At 42.0% G+C, this 26,728-nt stretch overlaps 1 protein-coding gene across 2 annotated transcripts in view; it reads left to right on the top strand.

Annotated features, from left to right (window-relative positions):
• Srpx (sushi repeat containing protein X-linked) overlaps positions 1-26,728 on the top strand; it is a 75,672-nt gene that overhangs the window by 36,286 nt on the left and 12,658 nt on the right. Inside the window, exons 2-5 of one of the 2 annotated variants that reach the window (XM_038316615.1) lie at positions 11,043-11,102; positions 15,965-16,156; positions 17,953-18,129; positions 26,014-26,140. In XM_038316615.1, the coding sequence (XP_038172543.1) occupies positions 11,043-11,102; positions 15,965-16,156; positions 17,953-18,129; positions 26,014-26,140 (556 nt within the window). The remainder of the gene's footprint in view (positions 1-11,042; positions 11,103-15,964; positions 16,157-17,952; positions 18,130-26,013; positions 26,141-26,728) is intronic. The other variant, XM_038316616.1, reaches the window with a different exon arrangement.

The raw sequence follows: 26,728 nt of genomic DNA, 5'->3' as shown, positions 1-26,728 counted from the left end.
TAACACCAATTTTATCATTGAATCTAGAGACTAAACCTTGACAACAATTTATTTCACTAGAGAAGACTGAGTGGCTTTTCCTACTGACTATTAAATTGAATAAATACATAAATATAATTTTCTTAACTGTAAATCATATAAGATCGTTTAGACATTTTTGAAACACACAGAAAAGTTTGATAGTGCTAGTATTCTTGTACTATATGTAATACTTTAAATTTTATGCTAGTAATGTATGATCATCTTATTTTGCTATTTTCCCCAGAAGGTCATTTGCAAGTACAAGGTAACATAGTCCATTAATATATACTCACTGAATTAAGTAGAACATGTGATTATGAATCATCAAACTGGAGACTGGTAAAAAAAAAACCGAGGATAAAATGACTTCTTTGATTTTAATATAGTATTCTAAGAACATATTACACAATGAAATAATTTTGGACTAGTTGAGGTTTAGACAGATGCTCTCTTGGTTTCTTGGAAGGAGATATTCAGATAAGAACGTCACAAAATATTGTTTTTAGAGGGTTCTGAGGTCTACCTTTAATCCCTTTGATGGTACTTTTGTGTGGCAAAAGGTACACTGTGTTACCTTATTAGTTTAACAATGAATTCTACAGTCCCATCCTTGGTTTCATTCTTAGATAATGTTTCCTTGGCAATGCCCTGTATTTGATCTTTGTTTAGAAGCTAACCAAATATGCTTTCCCCTGATCAGCAGAGAGCATGGTCCTGGGGGTTGCCTGAATTTTTGAATTGTGACAAACATTTTATTTACTGTTCTAACATGTACATCCATGCCTGTGATAAATTTCCGATTAATAACTTATGCAAAGAGATCAACAATTTTAGAACAGAATAATCATAGCTGTACTATAATAAGTTATAAGAATAATCACAACCATATTATAATAAGTTATGAAAATATGGTCTTTCTTAAACATACATTTCATACTCTGCTCATACTTCTAGTGATGATTTGAGGCAATCCAATGCCTACACGATAACATGAAGTGAGCTGAATGACTAAGCACGTAAGCTCTGGTTGTAGCTTCTGCATTTGGAGGCAGTGCAGCCTTCATGACTTCATGGATTAAAGATTTGTTCCTGTTATAGACCACCACGACCTCAGCATACATGTTTTCTTCTTTCCTACCTTGGAAACGTTAACTTTTTAACCTAAAGCTAAAACCTTATAGCGTCTCTCTAGTATATTCATGTTGCCAGCTCCTGTGCTTTGAAGCCATCATTAAATAAAATAAGGCCATGTGAACACAGGTACTATGATACAATAACAATTGATCTAAAAATCAATAGTTCTGGAATGATGAATTGGCAAACATTATAAACAATATGCATACTCTGGATAAAGGTAATTCAGGTTCTGGGTCAGACCATATGATTTCATCATGCTGTTTAGGATGGTATGCAGTGTAAAGCTTTGGGGTAATATTCTTTGAATTTTCCATATAGTATTGTTGAACCTCAGTTACGCATGGCTGACAAACTGCAGGAAGTAAAATACCCACTTCCTTGGTCATAATGATTACATTTAAAGTGCCCAGTATCCAAATGTGGCTACTGCTTACCCCATTCGTTACTGCGGATACAGGCTATTGCCATCACTATAGAGTGTGTCATTGGACGTCACTAGTGAAGACTAAATCAATCTGATCTAGTGTAAATAAATATTTATTTTGCTTCCTTCCTTACTTGTTAGGTTCTTGACTCATGGTCTTACTGTGTGTCCCGGCTGTCCTTGAACTTATGGCAGTTGTCCTGTCTCAGCTTCCCAGATGCTTGAATTAGAGAGGTCACAATATCGTACTTCTTCTTGCTTCCTTATCCCACACACTAAAAAGGTTTTAGTACTAAGGGTATATTACATACTTCTTCAGAAAATGTGTTGGCATGTGTCATAGTAAAGAATGCTATAAAACATGACTCAATTTTTTATGTCACAGAACCTTATGAAACTCTACTTAATGCCACCATCTTTTCTTCCAGGAAAGTGAGTTCGTATACTAAAAATGTGTTCAGATTGGTTCTGGAGTAGGTGATGGTAATCTAGTGAAGCATACCTAGCACACAGTGAATTCTATCTATTTTCTCAGTGACTTTAGCATAATTCTGAGTATAAAATATTAAGAATGCAGAACAAAGTACAAAAATCAGCAAAGAAATAAATCCAGTCCTTTTGACTGTTGTCATAACATAGAACCAATTCATCTGCCAATTCAGTTTATGTAGCTTGTTGAATGATTGGATTCTTTTAGCAAACTGGCTAGGTTTTCCATCAGTCTCAACCTTTCCTGACTCCCCACTGAATAGTAAGAAACCTTATGGAGGGAGGAAAGGAACACTGTAGTCTTCTTCCAAATTCTAGATGTCCCACGGCATTTCAATGCAAACACTTCAATGCATTACTTTGAGGCCTCAATGGTTTTTATTTATGTAGGCATTCCAAGTGAAAGGGAACGAGCCCAGGAGGACCCCTCTTTGAACTTCTTTATGGGGAAGTTGTGAGCCGTTTACTTTCAAAAGAACTGCAAGGAGGGCAGAACTATAAACGCAATTGGCTTTAGGTATAGCTGAGGGACAAAATCATCCATGGCTTTGAATTCCTGATTTCTGAGCCAAATTGCCTTTGTGTGGAAGAAGTACTGGAACCTGCTTTCCCAAAAGTGTGAATCTGAACCATATGCAGACTGAAATGGTTGTCACATTAAACCTCAATTAAGAGACTTCTATAAGAATCACCTTTTATATAGAGACCTTAGGAGAAAAAGCCCCCTTTTCTCTGTCCCCTGTTGGTTTTCCTTCTTTTCTTTTTTCCTTCCTTCCTTCCTTCTTTCCTTCCTTCCTTCCTTCCTTCCTTCCTTCCTTCCTTCCTTCCTTCCTTCCCACTTTCCTGTCTTCATTTCCTTTTCTTTTGCTTTTTTTGAAACAGAATTTCTCTGTGTAACAGTCCTAGCTGTCTTGTAGACAAGGCTTAAAGCGAGCTTTGAACTCACAAAGATTACCTGCATTTGCATTCTGAGTACTGGGATTAAAGGCCCGTGCTACCACTGCCTGGCTGTTTTCTTCCTTTCTTGTGGAAAATCTTTAGATATTGTGTATGATTCTTCTTTGCTTCAGTAAGCCCAACTTCCTGAACACACTGAGTTTATCTTTTCCTATCTCTATTTTGTAGATTGCTCACCAGGTGTTTTATAGAAGTTGATCTACATATTCAGGTTGAATAAAAAGTGGAAATGTTTTTGGAGCAACAACTAATTTTAACAATTTTATACATTTAAATAATTTAATACATCTAATAATTAGCAACCACTAAATATTTTCTTTGAACTTTAAAAAAAATTAACCATAGATATCAAGTCCAATTCATGTTTGCATCAGCTTGGATGTATTCAGCTGCAAGAAACAAACAATGCTATGCATAGTGGCTTAGATTGAAAGGGCATTTATTGTTGACAAAATAAGCACAGAGGTCACTGGTATCTAAAGATTATTTAGTAGCCAAATGAGATCATCACAGACCTCAGGATTTTTTTTTTACTCACCCCTTTCTACCATGCTCAGATGAAAAGACTGTCCTTCATGCTAACAAAATGGCTGCTTCAGCCTCAACTATTACCCATATACAGTGCCCTCCAAAACAGGAGGGAAGAAAAAAAGGGATGAGAGTCTTGTCCTTTTCCACATCTGTGTTCTCTTGGAGAATTTCTTTGCAGTATGATCCTCCACGAACAGAACTGTTTTCGTTGTCCTTCTGAAAGTGTGTCTTTCCTCATGGGGAACGAACTTCCTTACAGTATGATTCTCCACAAACATAATTATTTTCATTTGCCTAATGCTAGTTTCCATGATGATTCCTGAGCAATTAGTGGAAAGGGCAATCTATTTTTACATGGAGCCATGATTTCTTCCCCAAGGAAAGGCAGCTTAGTGCGAACACAGCTTCTGATCTTTCGTTAAGAAGAAATGACTAGCCAGGTCTGGTGGGGCATGCCTGTAACTCCAGCAGCTTGATAAGCACCAGAAGCAAGAGCATTGTACGTTCAAGGTCTGTGCAGGCTACAGAACAAATTTAAGGTTAACTTGGGCAATTTATTAAGACCCTGTCTCAAAATTTAAAAAAAAAAACAACCTTGAAGATATAGCTCACTGGTAGAATGCTTCCCTAGCATACACAAGGTCCTAGGTTTCATCTCCAGGATTAAAATGAATGAATGGATGGATGTAGAGCCCGAACTGGCCACCTTTATAACCAGGCAAGGCTCTCAGCAGTGAGACTGGAACATCAACCCAGTCACAAAACTTTCCACCTACAATCTGTCCTGCTTGCAAGATGTACTGAGGTAAAGGGGTCACAGAACTTAGATATTCTGCAATACTCAGAGGTTGCTGTTTAGCCCAAGAGTCATCAGAAAGGCTTTAAGCAACCGATGGGAACAAATGCAAAGACCCACACCCAAACATTAGGTGGAACTTGGGGAACCCCACAGAAGAGGGGTAGGAAGGATGGTAGGAGCCAGAGAGGTGGAGGACACCAGGACAATGTAGTCCACAGTATTATGAGCAGGGCTCATAAGGGCTCACAGAGACTGAAGCAGCAACTATGGAGCCTGTGGGTCTACACTAGACCCTCTGCATATATGTTATGGTTCTTTAGCTTCGAGATTTTGTTGGACTCCTAACAATGGGAATAGGGGTAGGGGCGTCTCTGGTTCTTTTGCCTGCTCGTGGAACCTATTTTCTCCTACTGGATTGCTTTGTACAGCCTTGACATGAAGGTGTATGTCTAGTCTTACTGTATTTGTTATGCTGAGTTTGGCTGATACCACTGGGAGACATGGCTTTTTTTTTAAAAAAAAAGGGGGGGGGTGAACAGAGGAGGAAAGGAGAGTTGGAGGGGAGACTGACAGGAGTAGAAGAAGGAGAAACTGCAGTCGGGATATAACGTAAGAGAGAAGAATTAAAAAGTAAAAGAAAACAAAATTCTGACAGCCTACCCACATAAAAGTCCCCTCTCACATTGTCAAAAGATTTGTAGGTGGTAGCAGTTACTCGGAGAAAGCTGCTCAATTCTCTCTCACTGTGGCAAAATACTTAAGAAAAGACCCACTTAAAGCATGAAAGGATTCTCTTGGCTCACAGTTTCAGTCTATGGTCAGCTGTCTCCATTGCTTGGTTACCTGTGGCAGGGCAGAATATTATTGAGAAGCACGTGAGGCAGAGAAGGCTGCTCACTTGGTAATATCCAAGAATTGGGGTGGGGGCAGGGCTGTAGTCCCACAGTCCTGTAATCTTCTTCAAGGGCCTGCTACCAATGACCTAAGGCCCCTCCAATTGGGCTCCATTTCTTAACAGTTTCACAGCTTCCCAATCTTGCCACCCTGAGGACCAGGTCTTCAGACACACAGGCCTTGAGGGACATTTCAAACCCTAACTGCTGCAGCAGAAACACACACACACACATCGCTGAGTTGGTTTGCTTAAATATTTGCCAATATTTAATATAGGAAACAAAATCCTCACTAAGTATTTTTGGCAAAAGGAAAGTCAATGGAAGCAGCAATGGAATCAGATGAACTCTAACAGGGGAAGTCAGAAAATTTGTATCAATGGTCAAAGGTCACTATGATCTTGCCACACCAAGGTTAGGAAACTTGTTTCTTTGACGGCCACTGCTGCCAGTGTCACACTCTGTCTGTCCCACAATGCTGGTGAGAGGACAATGGATATGGCATCTCACGGCTGCCAATTTCCTGCATATCCACTGAGAAAAAGAATAATACCTTCCTGAAGAGCAACCGTTAACTAATGGGGTTTCATGGAACTTAAAACCTTCTGGACAGCAAAGGCACTATTTGAGCAAAGACACTATTTGAGCAAAGAGGCAGACTACAGAATGGGAGAAAAAAAATTTTACATCCAATAGGGGGTTAGAGAGTCTAGACTATATAAAGAACTTAAACAGCTAAATATCAAGAAAACAAGTGACCCAATAAACTATGGGGCTAAGAACTAAAAGAGTCCCTAAGGGAACTACAAATGGCCAAGAAATATTTTTGAAAATGTTCACCATTCTTATCTATCAGGGTGACACAAGCTTAAAAAGCATTGAAATTCCATCTCTCTCCAGTCCAAGCGTCTAAGATAGAAACAACAGCAACAAAGATTGGCATGGCTGTAGGGAGGGGAGAACATCAATTCACTGTTGGCGGAAGTGCAAACTGATGCAGCCATTATAGGAATCAGTGTGGAGTTTTCTCAAAAGAGCTAGAAATATATCAGCCATGCAATCGCTTATATTGCCACCATACTCTCAGAGGACTTTATATTTTAATACAGAGATACCTGACCATATGTATTCATTGTTGCTCTAGTTACAATGGCTAGGAAAATAAAATAACCTAATGCCCATCAATTATTGAATGAAAAGTGAAAATGTGGCACATTTACCCAGGTAATACTATTCAGCTAGAAAGAAAAATGAAATTATGACATTGTAAGGTAAATGGTTGGAGCTGGAACTAAGGATTCTGGGTGAGATAAACCATTTTCAGATGTGCATGCTGAAATTGGAGTATCTCAAGAAGTCAGGAATATAGTGAGGGACTATAGTGGGGAGTCTCAAGAGGAACAGCTAGAACACAGTGGTATAAAGGGGGAAGGACTCAATAGGATGGCGGATAGAAGGGCAGGGCAGAGGAAGGGATAAAAGGAGAGGATAACGAATCTGAAAACTTTTTGGAAAGTCATATGAAAATCCACTACTGTAAAATCTATCCATAGTATGAACCTATATAAAGAGTTTAAATAGAGCTACCATATAAAATATATATATATATATATATATATATATATATATATATATATATATATATGAAGGCTGAAACTGAAGACCTGTGTTTTTATTCAGAGTTTCTCACCTAACAGGGTGTTTTAGTTAGGGTTACTATTGCGATGAGACACCAAGACAAAAAATGACTTGGCAGGAAAAGGTTTATTCTACTCACAATTCCGTATAACATTTGGATCATTAAAAGCAATTCAACCAGGGCAGGAACCAGAGTCGGTAAATAATGTGGAGGCCATGGAGGGGTGCTGTGTTTCCCATGACGTGCTTAGTCTGCTTTCTTATAGAACCCAGAGCTACCAGGCCAGGGATGACACCACCCACAATGGACTGAGCCCTCCCATTGATCGCTAATTTAAAAAATGCCCTACAGGCTTGCCTATTGCCAAATCTTATGGCGGCATTTTCTCAGTTGGGGTTCCCTCCTCTGTGATGATTCTAGCTTATTTCCAGTCGATCTAAAACTACCCATAGCACAGGGAGACAGTGCTTCCACAAAACCACAGGTTACTTGATGTCTACAGTGAAGAAGTATTTGCGAGACTTGGCAAAGGCTGTTCCACACATGAACTCACTGCAGATGCTGCTGCATGCACAAGATCAAGCCAGCACTGATGAGGGAGGACTCTTCTCCAGCTGAAGTGCTATTACAATTCATGACTTCCTTTAGCACACTTTCTGACATCCCCCAAATCATGACACAGAGACTTATTATTAATTATGAATTCTCAGCCTTAGCTTAAGCTTGCTGCTAGCTAGCTTTTTTTTTTTAACTCAACCTATTTCTATTGATCAATGTGCTGCCCCAGGCTGGCTTACCTCATCTACATACTGTCCACCTTGCTTTCCAGCTTCCTCAGTGTCTGGTTGGCTGGGCTATCTGTCTGTCTTCCCTTTTCTGTCTGCCTGCCAGCCCCACCTATCCCTCTACTGCCTAGCCATTGGCCATTCAGCTTTTTATTAGACAAATCAGGTGCCGTAGGCAGGCAAGGTGAAACTGCTACACATCTTTGCATAGTTAAACAAGTGCAGCAGACACAAAAGCAACACATCTTTATTATAGTTAAGCAATTATTCTGCAACACAAATGAGTGCAAAACATCTTTACGTGGTTAAATAAATTCTAGTCCACAACTTCTGTGAGAGGAAGATTCTGTTTTTCCCCCCTCAGGGATACAGCCCCTGAGAGGCTGCGCATCTTTCAGTAGATGAGCCTTCACCCATTCACATACATGCATCACTAAAGGGAGTCAACTGGGAATGGAGGGAAGAAAGAGGGAAAGGAGGAGGAGGAGGAGAAATCACATGAAGTTGGAAGAGAAAAATGGTAGTGAAAATATAGGATGGATTGGAAGGGAGGGAATGGGTGGATCTTATCAAAACACATTACATGCTTGTATGAGATTCTCAAATAATAGTAAATACATAAAGAGTGATGCCTCCCTTTTCTGATGGGGAAGCTCAACCAATCACATCTGGTTAGGGTATGGCTGCCTGGAGCCCAGGTAGAAAAACCGGAAGATGTAGGTGCATGCTCTCTCTTTGCGGTGGCCGCCGGACCTATCGGATTTTGGAACTCCCATTCTTGTAGTGTAAGTTTTTCCCCTCTTTAACAATTAAAGTATTCCTGTTACTCTTGAGCTAGCCTGGTTACTTATTATATCGACCTAATTCGTTACACTTTTCATCTTCCAAATCTCTAAAATGTAGGCTTTCCCTCCCAGTCTAGGAGTAGGGGAATCTAGGACTGTGCTTTGTAAACTTCCTGCCTCCAAACACCGAGAAGCAGTGAACAGAAGAGCTTGTAAACGGGACCCCCTTAAACAAGGTTTTGTGCGGCTCATCTAGTCATAGATATTTACACCATGATAACTTAAAAGGATTTGTGGTTGAAACCAGGCCACTGTGAAATACCTCTTTGTGGTTTCTGGTTCTCTAAGCCTTGAACATCTGGTTGTATTATTATGGTATACATGATGAAAGTGCCTTCCACAAAGGATTTGCTAGTCCAGTCCAGCTGAGAGATTAGACCTAGGCACCAAAAAATGTAAACCTTGCACCAGACAGTATTAAGTGCTGTGGGCAGTGGTGTTAAAGTGCTCCGGAAATATGGAGTTCTTGGGGGAGCTGAGGCTTCCTCTATCAGGACCCACAGAATAGTAAGAACTGACAATATTGGCTTGCCTGTTGGTATGTTTTATTGTAGGAAAGATCAACCATGCAGGCCATATTTGATCCTGAGACATATACTTCTATGTTTGTCCAGGGTAGTTGTTAGTTACATGCTAGACATCCATATATTCCCAGAGTTTGTGCAAAAAAAAACTTCAAACCTGGCCCAGAAATTTAGGTATGTGTAGTTAAAGGGATTTTTTTCCTAAGAGGAAGTATAGCCAATCTAAGGACCTTGGAATTTGTGGTTTGGGGGCTATTTTCTCTTTGTGTTTTGGAGCCACAACAACCTTTAAAGTTCGAGCCTTTGAAAGTTTAAGGCTAGAAATAATGGATTTGTCATAAACACATGGGGACAGTTAAAGGGAACTACATGAATAGGATTGGTCTGGGGGGGGGGTGGAAACGTGTGGAGAAAAGGACGTAATCTGGAGCCCCAAGAAATACTGATGCCCACATAGCAGAATGATGAGAAACTGTCCAGAGACTGTTCGGAACAGAAGACAAACTCAAGCCAGCGTGGGCAAAAAGTCTATGGAATAGGTGGGTGCCAATTCATGCTGAATCCTCTGAACTATAAAACCAGGCTGCCGAGAGGATAATGTGTGGGATGTGCATACGTGTGTGTGTGGTGTATGTGTGTGTGTGTTCACTGCTCACGGTGTTGTCCCTTTTCAAATTTGAGAGATTAAAGATTCACATGGAATTTTGTTATTTCCTTAGGATAGACTTGCAGCGTTGAAAGGACTGGATCAAGGGGGCTAAAGCCAGGTTATTTATTTATTTATTTATTTTTTACTTTATGTTTCTCGGGTGCATTCTTAAGTTTCAGGTTCACTCATTCATTATTTGACATGGAACCAAGAAAAGTCCGGAACTTTGCACAACCTGGGTAGCCTGGGGTCAAGTGAGGAAACCTGCCGTTGAGCAGGCCAAAGTGATGGCCTTCTCTGGCTGGGAAATTCTTTCCAAATGGTCACATTTCAGCTGGTCTCCTTGCCTCGCTTCTTATTTCCACATTATCCATCTCTCGTCAAGAGTCCCAGTGAAACAGGGGCATTTAATTACGAGCTCCTCCTGCAGAGAAGTTTGAGTAATCTCTTAGGAGAGACATTCTTTTTCTAGTTCAGTGGAAGGTACCTGAGAAGTAAATGTGTGGCGAAAACGGTGCTAGATTAAGGGCTGGCGATCAGACTGAAGTATTTAAATATAGGATTTTTGTATTGAAGGCTGAGAGTTGCTTACTGCTTCAAGTGATAAGATTAAGTGATAAGTATCCACTACTTATAGGAACTCACTATCTAATATGCTCAAAACGACTTGCCTTTAACTGCCAAATGACTTCATTACAAATAATTCTGTCTTTTTTCTTTCTCTGAGCCCATGGGTTTTGATGGTAGTAAGAAGCCTTAAGAAATTTACTTTATCTTCAGTTAGGTGAGAAACTCTGAATAAAAACCCAGGTCTTCAGTTTCAGCCTTCATTTCCTACAGATGTCCCATGGCAGCTATTTCTTTTGTCATTAAGATAAGACGTTTGCTTCCCTTCTTGACGTCTGCCCACATTCATTTCAACAGATTGGACCTATTTCAGGTACTACAAACACTAGCTTCTACTGGGTTGTCTTTGTCTACTGGAGGACCTGTGGGTTGCGTCTGAGTCACACACATTTTACGGCGTCTGCTCTGGCATGAGCTTCATATACATTGGCATCATCTCAGAGTGAAGTTGACTCTCTTTCCTGATTCCATCATTTCAGGTGGCCCCATGTGTGATTCCAAAAGCATCCTGCGGCTCATTTGGTTTGGCTGTAGCCAGCATAGCCTAGCCAGGTTCACTCTGAGAGGTTCCTGTGCCTTCATGAATGGCCACCCGAAGCTTCTGCTCTGGTTTGCGCTTTAATAGCACCCCTTGCCTGGATTATTCCAAAGCAACGCTTTGAAATAATGCGCCCCTACTTGTGGCTTTTCTTGCTGCAGTTTCTGTTCTTTTTTTATTGTAGGATCTGGAGACTCACCACTAGAAGACGATGGAGTCTGGTACTCACACTCTCTCTATAAAGGTGAATGCTTTGCTTATGTGCTGACGAGGACCCTGCTGATGCCAAGAGAATTTATCTTTAAGGCTGTGCAGAGCAGAGTGTAATAAAGTGACCTGACAACACATTGGAGTTCTAATGCTCTCTCCAGGAAGATAAATGTTTAAAAAAAAATAAATGCGCACAGGCGCTCATCCTTCCGAAAGAAAAACAAAGGGAAGACAAAGACAGCCCAGAAGTGCTGCCTTTGTAGCAGCCCGTGGTCATTTTATTCTCCTACATTTCTTTCCTCTCCTTGCTTCTGCAAAGGCAAGCTGTAGCTGATGAAACTGAAAATCAAGGCTGATTCGTACATTACAGCTAGAACTGTCCAGAGCAGGCGTTCCTCAAGGTGAACTCTGCACCCGGTGCTGCTAATGTCCAGAGCTAATGGAGAATGAGAAACTTGATTTTCATGAGGTCATCTCACGCGCTTTCTGAGCCCAGCATGGCTCCTAAAATGATAAGTAAAGTGTGTTGTTGCTCAAATGAATTTTAAGTTAATAGTAAGAAATCCAGCTCTACACATTTCCACCAGTAGCCACACTCCCAGCAGGTATATAAAGCCCAACCCAGACGCTTCTATGCTGACTCAGGTAAGTATATCCACAAATACTCTTCCTGCTGCTTCCCTGAAGGCAGGGAGCTCAGGGTGGAGACAAAGGTACATTTCAATGCTTTTTGTGTGAAACTGCTCCTTCTTACTGTAGAGGAAAACTCTGAAGAAAATAAGCTGGTAAAGTTCCATTTTGACATTTGGTCCAAAAATTCATCCATACCCTGGCAATAAAACCAAAGTACTCCCCTAGACTGCAGTGACTTTTCTGAGCTATCAGGGAATCGAAATAGTTCCGGTCAGCTTTGCCTTAAGACTGTCCTTCAATTTTCCAGAGAAATGGCAACGTTTTCTAAGCAATGACTGGCGCCTATGCCCAGGTGCGTTGCCGCATTTGCTTTGATTTCTGCACACCAAAGCTCACTTGTCAAATAATGTCTATCCTCACTGCCTTGGGCATTAGGTAATACAATCAAGCACAAAGGTTCTAGTCAGATGTTTGTGGTAAGGAGATACTCTGATTCATAAAACTTCCCGAAAGGTTTTTACAGCTCTTTTTGAGTCCCTACTTGAAAACGTTCCTAAAACGCGCGCAATGTAGAAAGGCTACAGGAGGGGTTGCCTTGTGTCCTTAGGACATTGTGCTCAGTTACCTTCCAGTAGATCATATACCTAAAATTCTGCCTAGCCCAGAACCTTCCCTGGATGTCTAAGAGTAAATCTTTTCATGATAAATTATCTCTGTTGCCAGTTAAATAGCTCGCTGGCAGGAATCATGGCACTATACATCCATCATATGTATGTACACACATGTATGTACACATGTTATGTACCTTCAGTTTTTGCAATAGAGAGCTAAGGATCTTTCTTCTTGGTATTACTGTTATGATAAGGATTGGACCTCATGCTAGACAACTGCTCTATTCAAGAGTTACACCACAGCTTTTAGGTGTCATTAATGCTAAAAGTTAGATGTCAACCATGATTAACTGTGAGGTTCGCTCTGGAATACTAAGCTCCTCAGTGTCTGGCACAGAGTGAATCACCAATAACTGATTTGAATTAAATCAAATTTAAAAGAAGAGAGAAAGGTGAAATAGAATACATTGGGTTCCTAAGGTGTGACATCTTATTTATTGATTTGTCTGTCTTTATTTACTGACTTGAGTGCTGTGGATGGAACTCAGCCTTGATGCTTTTACTTGGGATGGCATAATCTATTCGCACTAGTCGAGGGAAGGAGAAGGGACATGGTGATGTGTCATTATTATATTATTCCCCGTTAGTAGAAAAGGGGACCAAGGGTTCTAGAGAGGGGGACGTGAGCCAGTCCTGTGTCGCTCGCTCAGATGCTGCACTTGAGTCTGCACAGGTGTTGTGGCTCCTGTCCGCAGTGCTCTAGGAGTTCCCCATTAGCCTGCCGCACCATGCTGCCTACTCAGCAGACTCCATTTAATTCAAGTTCTCGGGACATTGGCCCAAGGGGGTGCAGAGGCTTTCCTGATTAATCAGCCTGAATGCCTACTTGCTAAACCTTGTCTTCAACAGCCATACGCTCTTCCTTCCTCAAAGCCTCTGTGTTAAACATTTGTTAATTTACTTGACTAACCCATGGTGCTTACATACCCTTTACATCCAAGTCATTCCCCCACATTCTTATTGCTGCTGCGAAAGCACTGTTAACTTGTTAAAAAACACTTTCCAAAGATTCGCCCTGGAAAGCAAGAAAAAATAAAATGCCTTTTGCAAATAAATGAATACGACATTTTTTTTCTTCGTATGGTGACAACAGCCCAACTTTTGGATATGTTGTCAGCAATGATAGAAGAATCTGAAGGATCAAATTGAGGGAGAAATATCTGATAATTGCATTCTGTATTCAAATATGTAAATTTGTGATACGTGAAAGCACACACAGATCTTACTCACACAGAACATACACGAAGACTGCACGTACAAAGTCTTCCAGAAAGAAAGAGTTCCAGGAAGACCTGTAGGCCTGATGTGAGCCCTGTACATCTCTATCCACATGATGGAAGTGAATAAGCTCTAGGGTAAGCACCCATCTATCCACCTAGAATATCTAGTCGTCAATTTCCGATCCACTTGCCACTTTCTGCAAACCATTATATGATAAAAAAAATTTAGTCAAAGGGAACCTGATAGCATTAGAGTAAAAAACTGTTGTGTTGTCAAACCCTGAACTTTAGCAGGACTGACTAGCAATCAGAAACATGTCCTCAGGAGAGAATTTCTGGGCAGAGGAGAAGAAAGCCTGTGTTCCTTCATGGCCACATGATGGCGAACTTTCTCCATTTCCTGGCAACACAGGTGCCTTTGGGAAATGGAGAGCTGGGGAACTGTAGGAAAGTAGCATTAACTCCACCCCCACCCTGAGACGAGGGGGCTTATCCCTGGCCCCCAGATAGTGCAGGGAACTGATAGACTGGCGGCTGCGGGAAGTCCCCAACTAAGAAGGTAGACTTGCCCTTCTTTAGCTGGCTCTCAGAGAGTACCTTCGAAAGACAGGGGAGAAGTTCATCGTTATTAGTGACATCCTAGGTATGCTCTGGCCATCTGGCCTAGTTTGCTTCCCTGTTGCTGTAATAAAACACGGATCAAAGAAAACTTGCGGAGGAAAGGCTTTTTTTTTTTTTTTCTTACAGCTTACAGCCTATCATCAGGGGAAGCCAAGGCATGAACCTTAAGGCAGGAACTGAAGCTGAGACTATACGGGGCGCTGCTAACTGGCTTGTTCTTTCATACTATGCTTAGCTTGCTTTCTTTTATACAATATGCAGGGTCACCTGCCCAGAGTTGACACCACTTGTCCCTGTGATCTGGGCCACTTCCCATCGATCATTAAGCAAGACATGTTCATAGGCCAGCTGTTCTCAACCTGTGGGTTGGGATCCCTTTGGAGGTCTTATATCAGATATTTACATTATGACTCAGAACAGTAGCAAAATTGCAGTTAAGAAGTAGTGAGAAAAAATATTTTTATGGTTGGGGGTCACCACAATTTGATGAACCGTGTTAAAGGGTCACAGCATTAAGAATGTTGAGAACCACTTTCCTAGGCCAATCTGATGGAGGCATTTCCCCAAATGAAGCTCTGTCTCCCCATGACTCCAGTTTATGTCAAGTTCACAAAAATTAACCAACACAGCAACTATGAGACCAATATCAAAGCACTCTACAAATGTTCCATCTGAGGAGGGTGTCACTGTCCTATCTACATGTGGCCTAACTAGGGATGTATAGAAAAGAGGAGTAATAGTTCCATTAGTGTAAGCTAAAGTGGAACTCTATTATGAACACTGGTATAGCTTAGTTCAAATGAGCACACAAGAGTACTGTGGTTTTCTTTATAGAGATCCTGCATATAGCTGGGAGGAAGACACGGTTAATTAACACTGTGTTGTGCGTAGATGGCTAAGGTGGAAACTCGCGATGGCATCAATTAGTCCCAAGAGATTAGGATGTCATGTTAAGGGACATACTAGAAGGAACAAGTGCTTATTGAACATTTACTTAGTGCTCAACACTGTGCTAGGCAATTTTTTATATCTTATCATATTTGCCTGCTATCATTGGCACAGGGGCTCACTCAGAGAGTTGAGGTAGCTTGTCTGCATCACAAATTAATGATGCATCAACAAATTAGAGGCACTTGGATTCATCTTTAGTTATGTCTGACACACAGTCTCCCAGTTCTACCTTCTTATTTACAGATATCTAATGATGTGGGAGAGTCTTCTGTTTGTGTTGATTTCATTCGTTAATAAAGAAACTGCCTTGGCCCATTTAATAGGCCAGCCCTTAGGTGGGTGGAGTAGACAGAACAGGAAGAAGGAAGTGAGGTAGATGCCTCAGGCAATCGCCATGCCTCTCCTCTCTGAGCCAGCCACCATGAAGCCAGCCACCAGGTCAGACATGCTGAATCTCTCCTGGTAAGACACCACTCGTGGTGTTACATAGATTATTAGATATGGGTTAAAGCAAGAGATGTGAGAATTAGCTAATAAGAGGCTGGAACTAATGGGCCAGGCAGTGTTTAAATGAATACAGTTTGTGTGTTGTTATTTCGGGGCACAAGCTAGCCAGGCAGCTAGGAGCTGGGTGGAACAAAAACAGGCCTGCCCGCAGCTCATCACTACAATCTAATGCACAGGACACCATTGGAAGTCCAGAATCTGGACTGTAGCCAATCTGAGAGTGCAAGCATGAAGGGCAGCATTATCTAAACCTGTCACTTCTTATGTCTCCCTTCGTTTGTTTCTACCTATAGACACTCCGTGGTGCTCCCCCATCAAGGTGAAGTATGGGGATGTGTACTGCAGGGCCCCTCCAGGGGGATACTACAAAACGGCCTTGGGGACCAGGTGCGACATTCGCTGCCGGAAGGGCTATGAGCTTCATGGCTCTTCCCAGTTGATCTGCCAGTCAAACAAGCGCTGGTCTGATAAGGTCATCTGCAAACGTAAGTAGACCAGACCTGTGATGAGTCTCCGGGGGCAAAGCTGTTTGGCTATGATATGAAGCTTTTCATGGAGGGAGTTTTAAGCCAGTTGATTTCTCTTTTATAGCAGAGGGGTGCGTGCATCTTTTTGAGGAAGGGTGTGGTACACTTTGGGGGGAAAGAATGGACAAGAGACTTTTCCCAGCACAGGTTATTTGTTCAGTAAATACAGGATTTCGAAGAGTTGCTGGTAATTTAGCAAATAAGACGCTTCCAGGGCTTGTCAGAATACCACAGAGGTAACTGGGTAGAAGTGAAAGCCACGTGATAGGTACAAGGAAGACCCTAAACCAGGGGCCCCTGGTAGTAGATTAAATAAAAGAAAATCCACGAGGGAGTGGGTCTGGGAAGAAGTTGATGTATTTCAGGGGCAATGTTTTAAAGCTAGCCTGTATTGTTCCTGACTTGCTGGCTAACTCTGGAGGCAGGTAGACTACCTTTAAGACAAGTCCTCCCATATTAAAGCTGTGGCTGCTACAGCATTGGGAAGACAGTTTGGGACTTTATTATGCAAAGTTGCCATGCCTTATTGATTGCCCAATGTTTTCCAAGTCTTTAACATGCATTCAGGTTTTTTTCACAGTCTATGATAGACATGATTGGGGAAACTGAGGCTCAGGACTGCAGTCACGTGGCTCAGAATATATAGATGATGTAAATGGGTCTGTGTATTATACACTTAACAATGTTTCACCAGGTTTCCCTGTATCCTGTTCCTAGTTCCTGGTCTCTTCCCCAACTTCTGAATGCCTTATTATTGGTTTTCTTTTTTTGTTTGTTTGTTTGTTTTTGTGTTTCCCTAGATCTGGGATGTGAGCCTATGCTTGGCAAATGCTGGGCAAATCTGCCACTCAGCTATATCCTTAGCATTATAAACTAACTAACTAACTAACTAACTAACTAACTAACTAACTAACTAAAACACTTTCTATTTTGAGGCAGGATCTCACCAACTTGGAAGGCTGATGGAATCTCAGTTTGTAGCCCAGCCCAAGCTTTGAACTTGCCATCTTCCTGCCTCAGTGTCCTCAGTAGCTGGGATTGAAGGCCTGTGTCACTAGACACAGCCACATTTGTCCACGCTTCAGCTTTCTTCAGAGAAAGAAGAAAACCTCTTACAGAAAGAAAACTCTTTCTTACTGCTGCTTTTCTACCCGCTTCTTATTTGTTTATTTGGTTGTTTAGTTATTTATTGTAGTCTAGGATGTCTGGCCTTGGTTTCCTGAATCTCCTTCACCAGTGTGAACTACCAGCCCAGCTTTTATTTTATTTTTACAAGTGAAGGGCTCTCCCATGGGCAGTTCTGTCCAATGACTAACTAACAAATGGCCGTTCTAGGTGTGGAGGTTGAATGGGAACTGGCAGCTTCCCTCCAGGGTGCCCCTGAAGGAGCAAGCTGAGGCTGACTCTGCTATCCATCACCCCTGGTTGGCGCTCTCCTCATCATTCTCCTGTTATCCCACTTTTTCAGTGGTCTCCCCTGGCAACACCCCCTTCCAAAAGTGTTAGCATGCAAATCCTTCTCTCAGGGTTTGCCTCTGGCGAATTTAGTCTAAGACCTTGCTGCAGCTGGGACACTAAAGCCACCTACTGTGATATGAAACTTCCTGTCTTCTGTGTGACACATAAGGAGCCATTGTTTAATGCCACATGTTATATTGCAGCAAGCTGTTCACTGCGTGCTTTCAGAGTGTCTGGATTCTGAACTTGTGGGCAAAAACTAGGAAACACTGAATACCCGACTCTCTCCTTTTCAGAAAAGCGATGCCCTACCCTTGCCATGCCAGTAAATGGAGGGTTTAAGTGTGTCGATGGTGCCTATTTCAACTCTCGCTGTGAGTACTATTGCTCACCGGGATATACATTGAAAGGGGAGCGGACAGTCACCTGTATGGACACCAAGACCTGGAGTGGCCCACCAGCCTCCTGTGTGGGTAAGTAAATGTCACAGACCTCAGAAGCCACATCGTGGGGAAGGAGCAGTGGGTCTTTGTTGGTATAGTATACATTAAGGGAAACAATTTAAACAGCCAGCATTGCATTCAGTAGTGTTTCAGTGCCTAGGCCCAGCCCAAGACCTCAGACTCTATCTTAGATGACTTCAAGGCAGCCTGCTTTAGGCTGACTGTTGTCAGTGCCTAGGCCTGCTGCGTCACCCTGGGAACTAATGAGAAATGGGAACTCTCATGTCCCTCTCTACTTCTTGAATTTAAAATTCTGGAGGTAGGGCCGAGCCCTTTGCATTTTCAGAGGCCCTCTAGGGAGTTTCAAGTATTCAAATAGAGGGCCACTAAACTCAGGTACTGCAAGTTTTCAGTGCCTGGAAATTTTCTGGGAATCTTGAGAAAAATGCAAGTTTGAACTCAGTCAGTCTTGGGAGTCAGGCTTGGGGGGATTCATCCTGTAAGAGAAGGTTTATGAACATTGGAACAGCAGACATTTGGGGCCAGACATTTTTTGCTGTGATCCTTTACTCTTTGGATTTTAACCCACTAAGTGCTTAAAGACAATATCTCCACACCCTGGCCCCAACCTAATCGTGGCTATCAGAAATGTCTAGAGATATTTTCAGAGGCTCTGGGGAAGAAAAATTACTCATCCGTTGACAACCACATGCCCAGGGGAAGTGGGTTCTCTCACCATAGCTACCTGTAATTGCCAGCTAGGTACCTTTCTGTGACCTGACTTAGAGATTCTGATTCAATTAACATGACAAAGATGCAGTTGGAAGAGGCCAATAAGGTTCTAAAATCGGCTCAGGTGATCTTCGTGCTGGAGATCTAGGCTCACGCTCTGAAAGCAGCATTAGAAATCCCCAAGGAAAAGGCTAATTCCCTGCCCAGCTGAGATGGGCCGGCTTAGAAAATCTAGGTTGTGCCCAACAATCTGCTTCTCTAAAAGCCAGCAAAGGTAATTCCGTTGTGAGCCAAAGTTGGAAAACCTGCATTAGGAGTTCAAATTTAGGAAGGAGTTTAAAAACTTTGTACTCAAAAATACTGTTCTTGGATAGGCTGCATCAACCCCAGGAGAAAGACCAAGGAACACAGAATCATGAAATGGTCACAGATGTAGAAAACCAAAATACACCTTTGGATTCTGGTGTTTCTTTTTTTTTTTTTTTTTTTAAGATTTATTTATTTATTACGTATACAACATTCCGTCTTGATGTATGCCCACACGCCAGAGGAGGGCGCCAGATCTCAGTACAGATGGTTGTGAGCCACCATGTGGTTGTTGGGAATTGAACTCAGGACCTCTGGAAGAGCAGCTAGTGCTCTTAACCTCTGAACCATCTCTCCAGCCCCCCCCCCCCCACTGGTGTTTCTTTAGACATTGAGACAGCCAGCTCTAGGGCAGTGTTTTCTGCAGCTGACTGCCATTGGAGCCCAAGCCTCTGAAGTGCTGGGATTGTATTGAAGCTCCTCTTGAAGTCCCTGAGAACCACTGTCACAGAGGACCATTCACTCCTAAACTCTCGGAGCTGCCAGACCCTGCCCTTGGAGAACAGCAAAACTAATCCCCGCCTTGTTTTGAAGTGGATTTTGTTAACTCTTTGGGATTTTCATACAATGTACTTTGAACACATTCACCCCAACTCCTCCCCACTCCCCACTTTTCTGTGGAAGAGGACTGAGCATAGGCTAGAAGAGCAACAGGGAAATGGTGGACCACAACTCTACACGCCCGTGTTATTGGCACAGTGATGGATGAGAAGAGAGAGTTCAGCCAATAACCATTGAAGGTGCTACCAGAAATATAATGGCTCCTACTGCCTTCCTGCCCTCTATCTCATGTCAGTGAGACCTGTGTGGCACCCAGCTGACAAAAGAATCTACACAACTATTGCTTTAAGACGTAGTGATGGCCCCAAAGGGGGCAATATGACAAAGCTGAGTGCCAACAAATTCTTTAGCGGACACACCTTTCTCTGAAGATGTGGCGTCTCCACTGCTGAGAAATCCTCCTTGGTGAGGACGGACAGAATGTTCTGGCAGTGGTGGTGGTGAGATCTAGACATGCGCATTGCTAAGCCCATGTTTTCAGAGCAGAAGAGCACCTCACAGATGCTGCCCTTGGTACGTATCTTCTTGAGCTTTGCTGTGTGCAAACTAGCCCTTGAAAACAAACCAAAGGAAATCAGTCAAATCTCTGTTCCCTTGTATTGGAAGGAGCAGAGGTCACGGTGTGGGAGAGGAGAAGCCCAAAGCTCTTTCTGCTAAGCAAGCTTTGGCAAGCACTCTGGGGACATATTGTTCAGATTTCCAGATTGTGCACAACAATGGAAAGAAAATGCTGATTGTTCTCAAAAAGCAGCAAGCATGTCTAAAGCCAGCCCAGATGGCCCTGGAACTTGCCCAGAGTCGGAGAGGGAAGGAAGTAAGACATGAACCCCAATTTCAGGCAATTTATCTTACCATTTGCTGAGACAAGTTTCAAGTGTATTGGAGAAATGGAAAATGTGGATGCAACTCAATGGGAATGGGAAGTGGGGTGCAGGGTACCCAAGAGCTTAGAGCTCCAAGGTGAATGAAAAGAACAGACAGAGTAAGCAGGCAGTGCTTTCTGTGCACTTCAGAGACAGACAGCCTGGAGTTTGTCCCCAGTGAATCTTCCTGCAATGCTATCATTTATTTCTTTGGCTTTATTAATAAGTTGCTTGTGTGCTGGCAGGAACAGGCTTCCTTAAGCATAACTCAGAGCCTCAGCCTATTTTAGGAACTGACACATGGCGCTTGAGTTGTTCCCAGGTTTCCACACAACCTTCAACAGCACATTTTGGCCCGAACTGTGCTGAGAGCTGAGAAAGCTAACCCAGTTCTCCTGAAAACTGGGAGGGAATGGGAAGGCTGGGCCGTCTTTGACTCCAAGGTGGCCAGTTCTGTGGTCTGGCTCATTTGTAAGTGCCACAAGTCAGAATTCATTCTCTGCCTCAGACTAACGTCAAGCACAGTTCTTTATGTAATGAATAGGGTCATGTAGGTGGAGAAAAAGCATACTGTAAGCTGCCGGGGAGTGAAGATGTTAAGAAGCCCTTTCCTCCATGCGCTGAAACTACCTTGTGTGCAGAGATGTTTTAATTTCTGTTTTTTTTTTTATTTATTTGGTTCCGTAGAACAATGGACAGTAAGAGTAAACACAAATCCTCATTTAGAGACCTCATTTTAAGTAGACATATCTCTCTGCTATGGACCAAAACATTTTCCTCCTTCAAAACAAGAAGAAAAAAATACAGTTTTAAAAACATGGATGAAGAAAAATTAGCAGATGCCTTTTGTCATGAAGAGACTACTCATTTTGTTGCTTTAACAAAGGACAATATGCAAACAGCTTGGTTGCTGAAATTCCTCTTTCATTTTTATGTCTTCTGCAGAGTAGAGTAGACAGTGATTCAATAATGTAAGTTAAATCCTGGAATAAAGTTGGGCAGTGTTGGTGCACACCTTTAATCCCAGCACTCGGGAGGCAGAGGGAGGCGGATCTCTGTGAGTTCGAGGCCAGCCTGGTCTATAAGAGCTAGTTCCAGGACAGGCTCTAAAGCTATAGAGAAACCCTGGCTCGAAAAACCAATAATAATAATAATAATAAAATAATTAAAATAAATAAATAAATAAAATAAAATACAATTTAAAATAAAATTTAAAAAACCTGGAATAAAATATATCTTTGAGAAATAAGATATGGAAATTGATGGCAAACATTTTGCTGTCCGATGATTTAGTTTAACCAGTGGCCCATGGGGATATTTGTTCAGCTTCAAGTCATAATTCCATTGCTACAAATATCAGCAGGGGTAGGAATAAATGAACCAGTACATTGTTAAAGATTATTTTATATGATTTTTTCCCCCAGGCTGTTAAATACACATACCATCAGGAATCTAATTCCAGTTTTACGACCACTTGGTTGATGGAAATACTGGTCCCAATTTTGCCTCACATGATTTACCACTGCAACTGAACAGGCCGACTTTTAGTGTGTGGCCTTCTCTAATAGAAATCAGTTTTTAGTCAGGCACCTTTGGTTGTGGTGTTTGCGCATTGCTCCCTTTCTTCTTTCTTTTCTTCTTTCTTTTCTTCTTTCTTTCTTTCTTTCTTTCTTTCTTTCTTTCTTTCTTTCTTTCTTTCTTTCTTTCTTTTTTTTTTTTTTGTTTCTGGAAAGTTCCTTGAAATCTTGTAGTGCCAAAGAAATGGAACCACTTTCCAGAGGCATCCACAGGGATTGTCCTCTGGCTGGAGAAAGGAAAACGATTGGGCAAGTTTTCAAAGACAAGTTTTGTTCTGCCCTTGGCAGTCATTTGTTTCATGTGCCCCGGGGAAATAGATGTTTCTGGCCTCCATCATCACTCTCAAATTCCTTTAAAAAGTATACTTGTATTTGCAATACCATTGTATAGTTTCCCCTCCCTTTCCTCCCTCCAGCCCCTCTCAGTACCTTCCCTCCAGTCCTCAGGCTCTTAGATTTGTCTCCCTTGTCATTGTGTGCAACAGACTGCCCAGAGCACAGTGGTTTCAGACAGCTAAATTATTGACCAAAGAGATACTGTCGGTGGGAAATTGGGGCAGCGTTCTATGGGGATGGCTGCTCTTTGAGATCCGTTGTGGCTCAGGTGATAATGATTAAGGGCCTGCAGGATCCAAGATGAGCCTCCTGCACATATAAAGCAATTAGACTCAGGAAAGCTATATTGACTAGACTCTGACTGGCTCACAATCTTTCCTTCTTCTCCCTCCCCTCTTTTCTTACCACCCACTGTGACCTAAAGCCGTTTGAATTGCTTTACATGACAACTGCCTCCAAGCTAGGGAAATCTGAAGGTGCCAGACTTGGCCACAACAGCCTAAGTCTGAAACTGACAGAGGATCTTTCAGTTTATTGTAAGTTGTTGACCATGACATTGTCCCCTTGACTCGTCTTGTTTCACACACGTGTTCAAGATTCCTGGGTAAATAGTTCTGCTACCAAGGTTGGCCCAGCACGGTATATCTGACTGATGCATTTTCTGCTCAGAAATGAGTGTGGAATATAGAGAAGGGACATGATTTGTCAAATATTTCCAGTGAATGGGACAGAAAACACAGAATAGGAGTCTCACAGAGGCTTCAGGATCTCCACACAATAACTGACATTGCAGGCATTTGGACTTCGAGGGGATTAGTAATTATGTCTCTATAGTAACGTTCTTCATTTCATTCATGGAAATGTATCATAGCTATAAGAAGCTATGGTGGCCATGAGTAACTGGGGAACAATAAGCTTAGCTCTTCCAAGCACCGGCATCCACTGAGAGAGTTGCATAAGGAGGCTTTAGAATCCAGTCTTTCTGATGCTCTTTCGGGATTTATAGGGAAGCTGTGGTAACCAATCTCAAGAGAATACACATATAAAGGTTGGAAGCGAACACCAGGTCACCAATAACAACAGCAACTCACACACACACACACACACACACACACACACACACACACACACACAGCATTTGAGTTCTTAAAATACTTTTACAATATGGAATGGTGTACTTAAATACCCAAACACAAGGAACTTCCGAAAGAGAGGACACACTTTCCAGCTTACAAACGGGAATTGCAGCAGCATTATTTTGTTGCTGAGTACCTAACATTAGGCGTGAAAATTTAATGAACTGATTAGGCTGGGGTGGGCAGGTGCATGGGGTTCAGAAAATATTGCTTCCTATATGGTATGACTTATATTAGTTTCATGTTTAGAGAAGCTCTCCTTCTGAACAACTGGGCCACTTTTTACTGGTCATTGTTAGGCAGACACAAGCTGTCTTTGGGAAGCTCTGAGACTCTCCCCCCACCCCTCCCGGATCACCTGCTTTGGAATGAGCTTGCACTCTCAGCTCACCTAGTTGACATGGGAAAACAGAGAGTGTATCATCCACATTTAGTTTACCTGATGCAGAGACTAAGAATCTCTCTTCACTCATAAATAGTGTAATTTTACGTAGAAATCAGTAACTCATCTGTTAAGTATTGGATCCTAAGTTGCTGGTTTCCTCCACCACTGATGTAATAAGCCAAATCAGATAGAATTAATAAATCCAGATTTAATAAACAGGGCAATGCAAAGCAGAGCACTCCTGGGTGGCCCTCAGGAACGCAGGGGACAGAACATGAGGGCACATGTGGCAGATCTATGAGCAGGATTTTAAATAGCTGGTAGGTGTGGTCCCTGGTATCTCTGGGAGAGGAGCTGCCAATGGCTGACTTTCTGAGGGGAGGGCTGTCTGAGGGGGCAGGGTCTGGGGCGAGAGAGATGGGGCTTCCACCTAATCACCATCCTCAAACTCTCTTCTTTTGCTTTACCTTCTATGTAAGCATATTTTCTAGAAAGCAGTTACTGACTCTCTCTGAGAAGTGGACAGCAGACATTCAACACTCACCTGATTCACCCAAAACGTTGACATGCTTATCTGAATTACTGGAGCATGTCTTCTATTACCTAGCATAGTAATAAAAAAGATTATTTTTAAGAACTCAGTGAGTCACAAATGGATACTTCAGGTATATTTAACTGTATTCCATATCATCGTGACACGTACACATTATTTTATTCTTAAGGCATAGCTTTCATATTTTACTCTCACTGGAGCTGGGATGCATCTTATAGTTTATCATGACTTATAGTCAATGAAATATGATCACTATTCAACTTAAGATCTGTGTAATAAAGCTGCAAAGTCACAGTCCACTGAAGCATGACCTAGAAGGAAAGCAAACTTAAATACATAAAGGTAAAACTGTTTGAAAAACTATTCAGTATTCATTATTTCTTACACTACATAAAATGAGGAATCTTTGTCAGAGGCAGGGGAAAGTGTGCGAAGGGATTTACTTGATGCATCCAGTTTCTCAGTAGCAGAGAGGACATTAAGTTTTCACCTAAGTGGTAATAGCATTTAGGTAATTACTGGCTGGTTTGTAAAATATGCGAAGTGGGCTACCATGCTGCTTTTGAATACATTCTCTACCTGCTTGACATCAGGAGAACTGGTAGACCTCCTAATTTCCCCTTTGTGCCTTCACTTCAGCTTTGATTCCAGGCAACACAAGCCAACCCGATATAGAATTAACATCTCATTTTTTTTTCAGCCCTCATTATCAACCCATCTTGACAGTGAGGGGGTGGAGGAACTTAAATAAGGCACATAAACCCTGTGAGCCTCAGTGTGGACGTATATAAACTCAGAGAGGTGTCTCCATTACACAGCCATAACATTCAAGTTTGCCTTATCCAGAACAGTGCTGTTATCTGCCCCCCTGAGAGATGTACATTTTGGCGAACTAAGCACCCCAATACACTGTGAATGCTGATACGTTTTTAGCATCAAATTCACTTTCACCTCAAATGCTAGCATTTAAAATGACACCCTTGGATAAGGTTGGCATTCTTAAAAGTTTTGTTGCATTGAGTTGAATCAAAGTAGGTGATAGTATTGGTACCTCTGCTTGGTATACTACAACACTATCTTTAAATCAGGGCAGGCTTGCTAAAGCTGAATGACTTCTGGCTTTAGCTGAGTAACTGTGCTGGTGCTAAGTCAGTGTGCAGAGTTAGGACATATGCACCCAGCACATGTAGCGATGGGAGAGAATGGCAGGTCTGTTTTTGTGGGGGTGAGTTCTAAAAGGCCTTTAAAATTCATCAAGTCAGAAAGGGTGGGGTGAAAAGAGAGAGAAATCCAGAGTGAACAATCTCTTTGAAAATAGCCAGTGTCTAGAGGTCGTGGTTTGTCAGACTTTGAGTGTTGACTACCGCTTCAACAAATTATTTCTTGATTGCATTATGTTTTCAAGATATGGAACCTCCGAGAATCAAGTGCCCAAGTGTGAAAGAACGTATTGCTGAACCAAATAAGCTGACAGTTCGGGTGTCCTGGGAAACCCCAGAGGGAAGAGATACAGCTGATGGCATTCTTACAGAGTAAGTTGAACATGACACTTGGCAGCTGAAATGCGCTCTCTCTCTCTCTCTCTCTCTCTCTCTCTCTCTCCTCCTAAAAGCCTTGTACATTTGTACATTATAGGTGAGCATGAGTGTTGAACTATATTACCAGTCTATGTTGTTTCTTAGGAACTGTTCTCCCATTTCCTAAATGTGAGACATTCACTACTCAAAGTGGAGTATATCTATACTTGTCTATTTATGTTTCAGATCTGGTCACTCTGGTCGCCATCTAGCATGTATTTATAGTTTTTATTATCCGTCTTTACTACAATACATTCAGAACCTTAGTGCTAAGGGCAAGAACTGTACCTGGCACATAGTTAGCACTCAGTTAATATTTATTGGTGGAAGACAGGAAGAAAAGTAAGAGAGGGTAGAGGAAAGTAAGAAACAGGAGGAATAAAGGGGCAAGAAGGCCATGGTTAATTCAGGGATCTACTTGCTCCCATTGGTTATATAGAAAGGGCTCCTTCCCATGTCCCCACGCCTTCCTAAGCCCTCATACCCATTTGGAAGACTTCCGTGTGTCTCCCATGCTAAGCTAAATGCTGTGCCCTTTGTTAT

This window comes from Arvicola amphibius, chromosome X (assembly GCF_903992535.2).
Source record: "Arvicola amphibius chromosome X, mArvAmp1.2, whole genome shotgun sequence".
Lineage (NCBI taxonomy): Eukaryota > Metazoa > Chordata > Mammalia > Rodentia > Cricetidae > Arvicola > Arvicola amphibius.
Note: the sequence above shows the minus strand (reverse complement) of the source record. Positions and strands in the feature narration are given on the sequence as shown.